The sequence below is a fragment of the Trichosurus vulpecula genome, chromosome 4, assembly GCF_011100635.1.
Source record: "Trichosurus vulpecula isolate mTriVul1 chromosome 4, mTriVul1.pri, whole genome shotgun sequence".
NCBI lineage: Eukaryota > Metazoa > Chordata > Mammalia > Diprotodontia > Phalangeridae > Trichosurus > Trichosurus vulpecula.
In genome coordinates this window covers 155,056,919-155,070,400 of record NC_050576.1, presented here as the reverse complement: position 1 = coordinate 155,070,400, position 13,482 = coordinate 155,056,919, and the positions used below count along the sequence as shown (strand labels likewise).

At 37.2% G+C, this 13,482-nt stretch overlaps 1 protein-coding gene across 5 annotated transcripts in view; it reads left to right on the top strand.

The window, feature by feature from the left end:
• TTC13 (tetratricopeptide repeat domain 13) overlaps positions 1 to 13,482 on the top strand; it is an 86,079-nt gene that overhangs the window by 27,921 nt on the left and 44,676 nt on the right. For all 5 annotated transcript variants that reach the window (XM_036755126.1, XM_036755125.1, XM_036755124.1 and 2 more), the window contains exons 4-6: positions 3,979 to 4,049; positions 7,868 to 7,933; positions 10,626 to 10,718. In XM_036755126.1, coding sequence (XP_036611021.1) covers positions 3,979 to 4,049; positions 7,868 to 7,933; positions 10,626 to 10,718 — 230 coding nt within the window. The remainder of the gene's footprint in view (positions 1 to 3,978; positions 4,050 to 7,867; positions 7,934 to 10,625; positions 10,719 to 13,482) is intronic.

Genomic DNA, 13,482 nt, shown 5'->3' with positions numbered 1-13,482 from the left:
ATATATGTTTAGTGGCATGATTCTAAGAAATTTGCTTGTTCGGATAATAGGTACTTGTGTTTTCAGTCTATCCTTCTCTGCTAGCTCCTTCTCTTCTGGTTAGGGACTTTGGGAGAGTTGAGCCTTGGGGAGGTGCTACTGTCTCTCTGTGTATCTATGTTGTTCCTAGCAGAGCTGGGTTGAAGATTCTGTCATCCTCAACTCTTTAATCTTACCCCCTATTACCTTCATACCATGTCTTGTCCACATCTTTTATCCCAATCACATGTGCTAAAACCACCTTGAATAAGGTTCTCATCACCTCTGACCTCACACTATTGAAAAGCCTTCTAACTGGGCTCCGTGCATACAGCTTCTCCCTTTACCAATATATTCAGCACTGAGTTGCCATGTTACTATTTTTGAGGCACATGTTTGAGTCACTCTCCTTCTCAAGAAGTTTCAATGATTCCTTATTGCCTTTAGGATAATCTTCATAACCTTTTTTGAGGCTGTCTTTCCAGATTGATTATAAATCCCTACTTCTGTCACAGATAACCCCCAGACCTCCACTCCACTCTGGCCCTTGAATTGACCATATTTTTGGTAGTTGACTAACCATCTGCCTTGAGATTTACAGCCTTAGATCCTCTAGACCTTGCCACCTGCTCTACTGCTTTCTTTTCCCAAGTCCTGTCTGTCTTGTCCATCTGCTATGAATTTAAACATAAACCTGAACCTTTCTTTTTGTGTTGCCTCTCCCACCTAGAATATGAGCTCCTTAAGAGTAGAGACCGTCTTGATTTTCTGTTTGTATCTCCATCCCTTAGCACCTAGTAAGTGTTAAAGTATTCTCCCATTCCATTCCTCACCCATGCTCCATTCTAGATGAACTCGTATACTTTGCCTCCATATGTGACATTCTGTCTTCTGTCTTCATGCGTTTGCATGCCCCTTGTTTCTGATGCTCTTCCTCTTTCCCTCTAAGGTTCCTCTTGGATCCCTCTCGGACCTTTCAGAAGCTCAGCTCAGATGTTACCTTCAGCAAATCTTTTTGGATCCCCCCTAGATGTTAATCCCTCTTCAGTTATTCTGCATTTAGTTTGTGTATGTGTATTTGTGGATAGTCATGCCTTGACATTTGAGGGGGATTGGGGGGTCAGGAGCCCTGCAAATGTAAAAAACCACAAATAACTTTAGACCCTACCTCAAGCCTTCATTTTTAATAATTCTGATGACATTTATTTAACACATGAAACAAGTAAAACAGCAGACTGCGCCATAAAAAAAATTGCAGGTTGTACATGACAGAGATTAGTATTTCACGCACTCTGCAGTGTCTTTGAATCTGCAGCTGGTATGGCTACAGCAGCTGCTTCGCAAATATCCTTCTCTGAAGAAAAGCATAAGATACAGCCATCACTGTGGGGGGTGGGGTGGGGTGGGGTGGGGATTCACCTGACTGAGTCTGGATGGTTGAGAGACAGAGGAGGGTTCCCAAAGAGAGTGTGTAACCTGTAGTTTTTTAGCACGCTGAAATGTTTAACAAAATTTAACTGTTTAGAATAAATGTATATGTGTATACTTAAGGTAATAAATGATAAAACAGATGAATAATATACAGTATTTATGACATTAAATTTTAAAGTTTTCTTTACATTTGTGCATTGTCTGTGATTTTCTGCAGCATACTGCAAATCTCCAAAAATTCTCATTTAATTATTGATGGCCAGCTCACAAATAACCAAAACTGGGAATCTGAAACCATGAATGTTGAGGGATGACTATATGTATTGTTTCCCTCTGGTAGGATATAAGCAACTTACTTGACTTTGTATCCTTTGTGCCTAGCATAGTTACTACTACCCAGGAGGCAGCTAATTAATAAATGCTAGTTGAATTAAATAGAAATGTGATTTTTCCCCCCATCCTAACTGCTAAAAAAAAAATCCTGGTGTATATTACTGGATCTTAGTGATATGGAGGAATTTTTTTTTTTGGAATTTCCTGAAAATTTATGGTTGGAATTTCATTTTCTTTGCATTTTTTGAATGATCTCCTCATTCTTAGATTGCCTTTTTGATCCCTGTCTTCCAGTCCTGTCATCTTTGCTTATAAAGTTTCTAACTCTTTTCCCCAATTGAGTCTTTTTAAAAATTATTTTCCCACATTTCTTGCTGCTTCTAACTGAATTGGCCTTCAAACCAAAGAATTTATTCCATTCCTTCAAATTTATTAATCACGTTTTCTGAATTGTTTACTTTCGCTATTAATTTTTTTAACCATTTCTAAAACTAATATCACTGATATTAGACTCCCCTTCATCTCCTTTAATGTGTTTATTAGTTGGTAGATACATGTCATTGCAACCTTTTCTTAGTCCAGTGTTGAAGTTAATATGTTTTATTTTTTTCCTTCTGCTGTATTTGCTCATTATCTGGGAAACTTTTTGCTGCTGTTTGCTCATTTCCTCATCTTTTCCTTATCCAAGGGGCTATTTTCTTTTGATGCTCTTCAGTTACTTCCCTTTCTCCTCATTTTTAAACTTATTAATCTAACTATTTATTTAAAGACGTTTTTATCTCTTCACGGGGGAGATTGAGCAGCTGGCCTCTGTTTGCCATCTCTGACTCCATTACCTTACCAGAATACTTATATTGTGACTTTGCAGAGAACCATACTATAGAAAGTATACCCAACACTAAAACTAGGCAGGATGTAACTTATCTTTCTTGGTTTCATATCATACTTTGAAGTGAATTAGGATTATTATTATGAATGTTGTTGTACAGATGAAACATGGGGTTGCCATTTAATAGAGATTTCTCTTGTTGGATAAAACCAGCCTGACTTTTATTTGTTTTTAGATCACCATAATAAGGTTAGATACTACTGTAGTTTCTTTTGTTAGTGAAAGAGTTGGACTGAGATGACATTTTTTAAATGGGCATGTTTATTTTTTCCCTTCAGAAACTTAATTACTAGTAAGAAAGTGATAAGAAGGTATTTAGTTGCTTGGATCGAAATTAAATGGTCCAGATCAGTGGTGTCAAACCTAAATAGAAAAGAGTGCCACTAATCTATACATAAAGAGCCCGTGGGCTACGTATTAACTTAGTTTTAATATGCAGTGTTATCTATATTTTATTATGGCAGGTGGCCCGGTAGATTGAGTGGTGGGCCTGGAGTCTGGAAGACCTGAGTTCAAATCCAGCCTCAGACACTTACTAACTTTGTGACTTTAGACAAGTCACTTAACCTCTGTTTGCCTCAGTTTCCTTAACTCTGCAGTGAGGATAATAATAGCATCTACCTCCCAGGGCTATTGTGAGGATCAAATGAGATAATATTTATAAAATGCTTAGCATAGTGCCTGGCACATAGGAAGCACTATAGAGATGCTAGCTATTTATTAGTTATTACTGATATTATTGTTTTTATCATATTATTTTATTTATTCTGTTAAATATTTTCCAATTACATTTTAATCCAGTTTTCCTGCCCAGCAGGCTATATATTTGACACCTCTGGTTTAGATGTAATCTAAAGTGTGCATCCTGAAAATATCCAGTTCATTCTGAAAAGCTGCATTTGATTCTTGTACTCACAGAGGGGCTACTTCTCTAAATCCTGTGTCGATGTTCTGGTGCAGAAGGGGGCAACTCACTTTATGCTCTGTGTAATTATTTTGTTGTTGTTCAGTCATTTTCAGTCATGTCTGAGTTTTCATCACCCCATTTGGGGCTTTCTTCGCAAAGATACTGGAGTGGTTTGCCAGTTCCTTCTCTCCATTTTACAAATGAGGAAACTGAGGCAAACAGGATTAAGTGACTTCCCCAGGATCACACAGCTAGTAAGAGTCTGAGGCCAGATTTGAACTCAGGAAGGTGAAGCTTCCTGACTCCAGGCCTGGCAATCTATCTTCTGTGCCACATAGCTGCCCTTAATTATCTTATACTTTAATTTTGTGCCCTAACTGATTTTCATTTTGTTTTGTAGCTATTGCTTATGTGTTGATTGGCAGTGGTCTATATGATGAAGCAATAAGACATTTTTCATCCATGCTTCAGGTAATTTTTCATCTACTATGTAATATAACTTTAAAATTTATGATCTTAACCAAGTTAAAGATTTTCCCACACAGGGCAAAATGTTTTTCTATGGAACAATATTCAAGGTTCTTTCAGATTTAGGTGGTTAGAGTAATTGTTGGTCTTAGTGTGTTTCTTCCCCTTTTTTGCTGTGAAATTAATTTGTGTTTTATTAATCACAATAGCATCTACCTGTATTTGAAAAATAGTAGTGTATTTATGTACAAAACATATTACTTCGTCTATAGAAGATATGTTTGCCAAACCCAAACAATAATTTATGATAATAATACCTAGTTTACAGGCAGAGAATCATTAAATTAAGATCAAGTGGTGGTTGTCTTGACCGTGTGCACAGAATGATTAGCTAAGATCCATTTATGGCTTTGTTTCTATGCAATGGCATGATTTCTGTTGGTGGAAATATGTGGACCAATATATAGATCACTGACCGAATTGAAGCATACATGAAGAGAGAGTATTTACATTATTTACATTTACAAATATAAGGATATTGAAAATAACTTGTAATTCAGGTTCTTTGGTTTTTTTTCTTCTTTTAACAAGTGTTTAGTTATGTTCACCATAAGTACTCATTAACATTTTGTTGATTAATACCTTCTCCTAAGCCTTTTTCATTATCTGTCTCAAGCAGTGCTCAAAGATTTTGTTTCTGTACCTGTGATTGTTGTGCATGAGTATTAAAGGTATAACCGGGTTGAGGGTTTGTTAAACAAAAAGTAATTGATATCACAGATATTTATACTCTAGTTTGGAGTATTAATTTTAAAGCACCAGTTTTTATTTTTTTAGTCAATTACAGCATGACCATCATTCTTCTGCTTTGGTTTTTTTTCATTTGAGAATCCTAAAACAAAGTCGTTATGGATTGTCATCGTTCATTCATTGGGCTTTGGTGCAGAGTTGGATTACTTTATCAATGATTTTTGAAATGTACTGGTTGCTTGCCATTGAAACATTTATAAAATTGAAGCCCATTACCTCAAGGGAATCTACCTGCATTGAGTGAGGAAGGGCTCGCTTACAGTGGGACAATCACATGAGCCAACACTAGTTTATTCCTGACAACTATTTAAAACAAGCAATTACAGAAATCAATAACTGTCTAATTTACTCATTATTCAAGAACTCTTTCTCTTGGCAGCCTTCCCAGTACATGTGTTTAAAGAGAACAGTCTGTCGTTATGATTTGACAAGTAGAAAAACCACTTACAACTTTGCAAATGTAACCTACCTTATTTACTAGTAGAACAAACTTGAGAAAATATGGCATTGTAGGATTATAACCAATTTGTGATAAGATATACTGCTATATGCAGTTTTCCTTTGTAAATATGTTCTAGGTTATAAGATGAGACTGCTTTACATATTGTCACTCCATTACACTGAATACTGATGGTGGATGGTAGAAATAACAGACAATTTAAAACCTATAACCGATTCACAGAAGGAAAAGTTATATGATTGTTTAAAATACATATGCTGTGGAAATTTACATTCTATGAATGGAAGATGCTTTTCACTTAACATCTTCCTTGCAATGGAGTTTCAGACGGCCATAAAAATATCATCTCCACCTTATTCACTGAAGCTGTTACTGTAGCATTCTTCAAATTCAACTCTATATTTGCAAAGTGATTTATAATCTTTTTTATTAGCATTTCTTCACAGAAATCTTTGTTTTCACGAAGTGGAAAATGCTAACTAGAAATAAGACACAGTGTTCCAGTCATGAGCTGTGTTATAATCAAGTTGGTTAGAAAGAGGCTGGCAGGGTCTCAGGAAAAGCCTTATGTCCCTTTGTGTTGTCATCTTTGTCCTGAGCCTTGGACGTCCAAACTGAACGAAATTCAATTTCATTAGGTCACTGAGGGATGATTAGCCTCAAGAGGACTGATTCATGCTAGCCAAGTTCACAGGAAACTAAAGTGTAAACAAAAATGCAATTTTATTAATTTGTAGCGGGTCACCTACATTTTTTTCGACTGTTTACATTCTTAGTTCACTATTTCACTGTTAAGGGCATCTCTTTCTGAGTTTCAAGATATCTAGGAAACTTAATTAGTAATGAAAAGTGATTTATTGGTAAGCATGGAATAAGAACCAAGGGAGTTGTATAGTTTTGTTTGCTATTTTGTTCAAGCTGTGATGGAGCCTAGAAAACTATCCTAACTTCAATAGAAAGTTTCCTAAAGTAATCCCTGAGTTGTGAATGTCCTATTTGGGAAGCAAGAAAAGTGTAGTACTTACAAGTTAATAGAAAAGTGATTAGAATTTTGTGTGTATAAGTTGTTATGTAGTGACACCTCATTTATTTTGCAGAGGTAGCAACAGGGAATGAGTCCAGTGGGTGGGACTTTTCCAGTTAGCTGGCATTTGTCCCTCAAAATGCAAATTGCTTCAAGAATTCTTTGATTTTGGGGGATTCCTGCCATCAGTGCTGATATGATTCCTTCAACAAAGTCTGTAAGATTTCACTGGGGTTTTATGGGGTGTTCAGGAGGACTAGCATCTCTGGTGTGAGGGCTTGCCAGTCCCTTTTCAGGGATGCTCATTCACCTTAGGTGTTCGCCTGCCACCCATCTCTCACTTGTGGCTCCAAGAAGTCATATATATGTGCAGTGGCCACACCCTGATAAAACCATCTCAGCAGGCGGGCTAAACTAGGTTAAGAGTAATTGACAGTCCTCAAACCCATTGGTGAGTTAGGCGGATGTCTACCCTAAGCATGTGAAGACACCCCCCAGTGGAATGGGAGGATGAGAACACTTGTTCCAGTGGCCAGGAAGGCTGCTGAAGAAGGTCCTGTGGAGTGTTTATAGCTTGGTCAGGCATCAGAGACGCTGAGGTCATCCACTGCATCCTGGGCCATTGCTAGTTGTCTTGACTTTTGTCTCGCCACTAGACTTTGATAACTCAGGAAGAGAGAGTGAGGCTGATGACTTTGTGCAACGTTGCCTCCCTTAAATTCAATTCATGTGCTGTGCTGTCATTGGTCCTCTTCAGAAACAAAGGATGAACATTGCCAACAACAATAGCCAACCTTGCAGATTCAACTCCCTGGCTCATATAGCTCTTTGATGCCATTAGGGGTCTGCCCTTCTCACTATACACCTAAACTCTACTCCCTTGACACTGGCTCAGCTCTGTCACCCCATTCCAGTAGTCTCAAGGAGCTTATTCTACTTAGAGGAAGGACCCAGATTCCTTCTTCCACACTGTTTCTAGAATAGACCTTGTTTGGCTGCCTGTCACCTCTGCTGCTATGGGACCTGCCCCCACCTCACGTAGGTATTCCTCTCCATCCTCCATTATTAGAGTTGGCTTAGTATTACTACCTTTCCCTCCACAGCAGTCTTACCTTCTTTCCACCATAGCACCAAACCTGCATGACCAGTAGATCATTTCCAACTGCCTCGAAGCTCTTTTACCTCCTTTATTGTCAGAATTGGCCCTTATCCATTAGGTTTTCACCCCCCTCCAGCCGTCTATCAAAAGACCTACTTCTGCAGCTGCTCCCTGGGAGCCGTTATTACCAGAGGCCCTGCTACCATCATCTCCAGATACCTTCACAGAAGTCTTTGCAGCCCTGCTGGTCTGCATGGAAACAGGCACTGACTCCTCTGACTCCCTTCTACCTAATACTCCCCAAACAGAAGCTGTTTGGAATCTCTTGCTTGGAATCTCCTTTACCTGAGGCATACACCTGCCCTAGTTAGTAACTAGTATTTCTTTTATTTGTTAATGCCGTGCTATGTTTTTGTTCTCCTGTCTAGGAGGAGCCAGAGCTCGTTAGTGCAATTTATGGCCGAGGGATAGCCTATGGAAAGAAGGGACTGCAGGTGAGTATTTGATAATGATGGCTCCAGTAGGAATACTGCGTTGATTTGCACCATCAAGGAATATAATTGGATTCTCCTTAGATATTTGAAGCACAGCCCTCTAAATGCTATAGTTTATTTTATTCAAATAATTTTTCTTGAAAACCCTTTCTAAAATATATTATGCAAGAGAGGAAACAGAAAAGCTATGAAAAAACAGAAATTAAAAAACAGTGTTGTATAAGGGTAAATAGTTGGTATAAGGGTAAATAGCCCTGTATACGTCAGTAGTCTTTGGGGACATCCTATATTAAAGCACAAAAAAGGATTAATCGTCATTTTTTACCCTTGGATCATAAAAGAAAAGCTAAATTATATTTTACATACTCTATTTAGGCAGATAACTGAGGTGGATGAAATTATCCCATATGAAGCCAGCCCGGATCTAGCCTACAGCTCCTGCTGAAGTGGGGTGTAGGCAAAGAAGGGTTGAATAGGACTGGGACTGCTGGTACATCTCCAGGGCCAATGGAGAGTCAGCAAACATACTGCTGCCAGCCCTGCAGCCCACAACGCTCTATAGGACAGCCTAACAAGATTATAACGTAATTGGGAAATATTTTACAAAATAAATGAAAATGCAATTAAACATAAATACCATCTTAAAACTAAGTCAGTATGCAGCCTCAAGGATCCTTATGTAGGAATTGGTGACCCCCTTTTCTTTTTGAGTTTGACGCCATGGGTAGAGATGGAAGAACTCTGGATTGAGCCAGAGGACCCGGTTGTGTTCATGTGAGGCCCTGTTTGGTGCCAGGGCAACAAAAAACAGGATGAAAAGTCTGCCTTTCGGGAGCTTCCAACCTACTAGAATTCACTTCTCTAGGCCTCAGTTTTTCCATTTCTAGAATGGTGGTGGTTGGATTCAGTGACTCCTAAAGTTCTTCTGAGTTGCAAATCCACAGTTCTCTGGGAACTCATTTAAAAGCTCCAGAGGCAAATGATGGGGATTGAAAACAGGTTGGGTAATAGTCACCATTAACTTCAATGAGAAACTGCTTTTAATTCTCCTGTGATTTCCTTACGCTTTCTTGAATTATGGGGGGAAAATGTGTTTATTCCATGAATATTATCTTGGATATTATTAGTACTCTTCAGAGTTCAAACTAATATTCAGATGTTATTTCATTGCCTCCCTCAGTCTCTCTGAAATGCTAGGCAGAAAGTAATATGAAACAGCCATAAGTGGTGACCATGGAACAAAGACATGAGACGAGGGGCGGAGCTGGGCTTGTCCAGGAGGCACATTTTGAAGCCCTTAGTCTAAACCTTGATGCATAAAAACTTGCTTGTGCTGTGAATACTATATTGTAAATTGCCGAAACTTTAAGGTATACTTTTCGGGGAAGGGAATCTAACTTTTAAAAGGTTTTGCTACTTAGAAACTGCCAAGTGTTTGTAAAAATCCAAAACTGTCCAACAAGCTTTTATTAGGCAAGATAAGAGATGGCTGGCTAGTTAGGAATCCGGAATCCTGCCTCCCATGAAAGCCGACTGTGCCACCCTGGACAAATCACTTAATCTCTCAGTGCTCTAGGCAACTCTCTAAGACTATAAACTGTGGAACAGTTGTTGATTTGCATTGTTTGGACATAAGGCCTGCAGCCTTATGCATTAGACCATAAGCTCCTTGTGAGCAGGACTATCTATTGCTTTTTTTAAAATATCCTTGGTGCTTAGCACAGTGCCTGGTACATAGTAGGTGCTTAATAAATACTAGTAAGTAGACTGGTAGAGTTTATTCACCTGAAATTCCAATAAAATCACATATCCAGATAAAAACAAGCAAGCAAACCAGCCAATAATATATGGTACTAGGCTACATCCTAGAGATAAAAAGACAAGATAAAATATAGTCCCTGTCCTCAAGGAAGCTTACATTTCCTTTTTCATGGTGCTGTTGTAATACAAAGAAAATATTCAGTGTATGATTGGGTATGTGGAGGAGCATGTTTTTACCCAGAGAGTAAGGAATAGATAGTATCAAAAATAGGTATATTCTAGGAATGCAGAAATGAGCTGCCTCTCCCTTGTCTCCTCAGTGAACTTCATAGCCTGGCTCAAGATTAATTCTGAAATTTACATGCTTTTTAAGGAGTAGGTAAATTATAGTTATATGTTTATGGGTTTTGAGAGTTAACTATGATTTAGTCTATTTTTCTCCCTTTGCCACAGAAAAGCTGATGCCCTTGAAGGTCACTGACTCAGTGAAGGCATATTTAGAGAATTTGTTTTTAATGATAACCATAGAAATTGAGATAATAGGTCTCTATTATAGAGTTTTTATTGTTCTTTTAAAAACAAGAGTTTGGGAAAAAGCATTTTAGGATATTAGATAAATGCTTGAGTCCAGTAAATACTTATATGCCTTAATTTGGGGGGTATTCATAATTGTAATGAGTTAGATTAGGGTGGACTTGATTAAGGCCTCATTAATTCAAAATGGTATTGGTGATATGGTAGGAAGGAGCGATTGGTTAATATGTAGGAAACTGAGGAATATAAACATCTGTTAATTAAGAAGTATATTTTGGTAAAGGGTGTTGGGTATAGCTGTCATTACACATTGATTTCTATCTTACCATTACTAAATAATGTTTTATTGTTTTTGACCAATAATTTATCTCATATAAAACTCTAATTACGTTTTAAGGACATTAAGAATGCTGAACTTGCTTTATTTGAACTGAGTCGAGTAATTACCTTAGAACCAGATCGTCCAGAAGTATTTGAACAGCGAGCCGAGGTAAGTTCCCTTGATGTTCTCCTTACCTCTCCAGTCATTGATACGTTGGTTGGATTTTAAAGTCTCTGATTTTCTCTTCTTTCTTTATCTTTCTTTTTCAAATTTTTCCTTCCTAGCACTATTTGTTCTTTTATTGGTAACTGATGTCTTTAAAGGTTCTTGTTTTAAAAAGAAAATTTTTCATGTATCTGAACTCATATATAAGGATCACAATAAATGTAAGCAAGAGAGTAACTTTTACCCTGTTATTGAGGGTATATGGCATCACATTTTGGTTGTTACTGTGAAATTTTAAAGCAAAATATAAGGTGATTTGTTGATTTTAGGAATGTAATTATTTTATAAACTATGTCCTAGTTAAGAGTAAAAACCATAAAAGCTGTAATAAAATTACATTTTTACCTCTGTGAAGATGTAACAGTTTATTAATGTTTCATGTTATATTCATTTTATTACACATTTCACATGAGAATTTTATTCTTTCATTTAACAAATATATTTAAGTACTTACTATGTACAATGTACTCATTATAGGCACTGTGGCCAAAAGGACTTATTTCTGTGTGTGATTTCTGACAAGTCATTTAATTAGGTCGATCTTAGTATATTGTATTGGCAGTTTTCACATTTGATTTAAATTTATTTTCGTACTGTTTGGACAAAATAAACGCTAAGAAAGGGGAACAATAAGTACCGATAATTTTTAACTATGTTTTTTTTTAAAAATCTTTTCTTAAATGAAAACTTAGCCAAAAAGGTACCAAGAACACTTAGAAAATCAGATGGCAATTAAATGAAATCTTTCTTAAAGCAAGCTATCTGATTATTCAAGTTTTTTCTGGTTTTCTTTTGGATAAGAATCTGAAGCAAAAATTGAATCTCATATATATTTGTTTTATTGTAAATTTATAATAGAAGGATCATATTGATTTTCCTGTTTACATAGTCTCAAAAAAGGACCATGTACAAGTGGGTGCTTAATATATAATACTCAGTGATTGATTTGGTGCTCTCGCATCCTGGGTGCAAAGTATATACATGTGTATATCCCTTTGCCCTTAGTAAAGTGATGTAAGGACACGACTATCTTTGACCCTGCTAAAATCTGCTAAAATGAAGATTGAGCATTTCCAAAAATGAGACTTAATTGCACAGCAATGGTTTTGGTAAAAACTTATGTTATCTGCTTTTTTATTTTGATTGTGATCCTAATTGAAATTTGTTTGCATACAGTAGGGCTGTCCGAAATGCAGCCCCACGGGGCACACCTACAAGCATAGAAATTTACATAAATGCTTTAGTGAACAAAGCCCAGCTACCTCAGAGCTCTCACTAAAATGGCAAATCAAAATATATTGTCTATTGTTTCAATAAAAACCTAAGATTGGACAGCCCTGGCATACAAAACAAATTTTGGTGGTCAGAAAAACATCTTTTGGATGTATTTTAATAAAAAGAAAAAATGATTACACTTCATTTAACATTATTCAGGAGTAAGCATTTGTAAATGAATTTTCCAGATATTATGATGCTTACCCTTTCAAGTAGAGGTTGTAGTGGGAAAGAACTTTGAATATGGAGTCAGAAGCTGTGGTTTCAGATCCTATTTGTGCCACTGACTACCTGTGGGGCCTTGGGCCAATGACTTAATCTTTTTAGGCCTCAGTTTCTCCATCTGTAAAATAAAGGGATAGGACTAGATAACCTATAAGGAAACTTCCAAGTCTAAATCTGTGATCCTATAAGTTAGTATTTTTTTTTGAGGGGAGAAGGCCAGGCAGTTGGGGTTAAGTGACTTGCTCAAGGTCACACAGCTAGTAAGCGTGTCAAGTGTCTGAAGCCGGATTTGAACTCAGGTCCTTCTGACTCCAGGGCCGGTGCTCTACTCACTCTGCCACATAGCTGCCTCAAGTTAGTATTTTTTAAAAAAATTTAACCATTCTGACAGAAATCTTTCCAAGTTGTATTACAGTTCTTAGTTGCTTTCTTAAGCAGCGTATATTTAAACTTAATTTGACCTTTGCTTGATGACTGAGACCCATCATTTTGAATATCCATTTTATGCTGATAATTAATGATGTCCTAAGGAGATGCTAAGGTACATAGGACAGTATATCCATATACCAAATGGTCCCTAGACTTCTACGATCCTTGAATTCTTAATGTCTGTTTTTTAAAATCACATTTCTCTCAGTTTTCTTATTGCTTGCTGTCACTGTTCCTGACTCTCTCAACTTCACCCGTCTCAGTTTGCAGTGGACTGAGAAACCCAGTAATAAAAACTCACATTCGTCTAGTGCTTTAGAGTTGACAAAGCACATTCCCTAAAATAGGGTTTGGAGAAGTTATGTCTTATATTCATGTATCTAGTGAATGTCTAAGGCAGAACTCAGACCTAGTTCTCCTGGCTCCAGGTTCAGCACTCTTTCCTCTACACTGTAATTTTTAGGATTGTTTCTGAGAATAAATAGTTGCCGATTGAGACCTGAGAACTCTTACTCTCAGTAAAGTGCTCAGATTTCATAATACCTATTTTGGCTGCTCAGAGACCTTTTTTTTTTGCTTACCTATAGGTACCTAGCTATGTTCTGGAGTGTTGCTGTTGCTGCATAAGTGGCCTATGGATAATTGAAGTGTTACTACATGCCATATGGTCATCAGCATGTCTTTTCCCTTTAACTTTCAAGATTATAACTTCACCTCCAAGTGATGGCCAAACATAAAAGTATATCCTAAAAGAATGAGGGTTCTTTAGAAAGTTAAC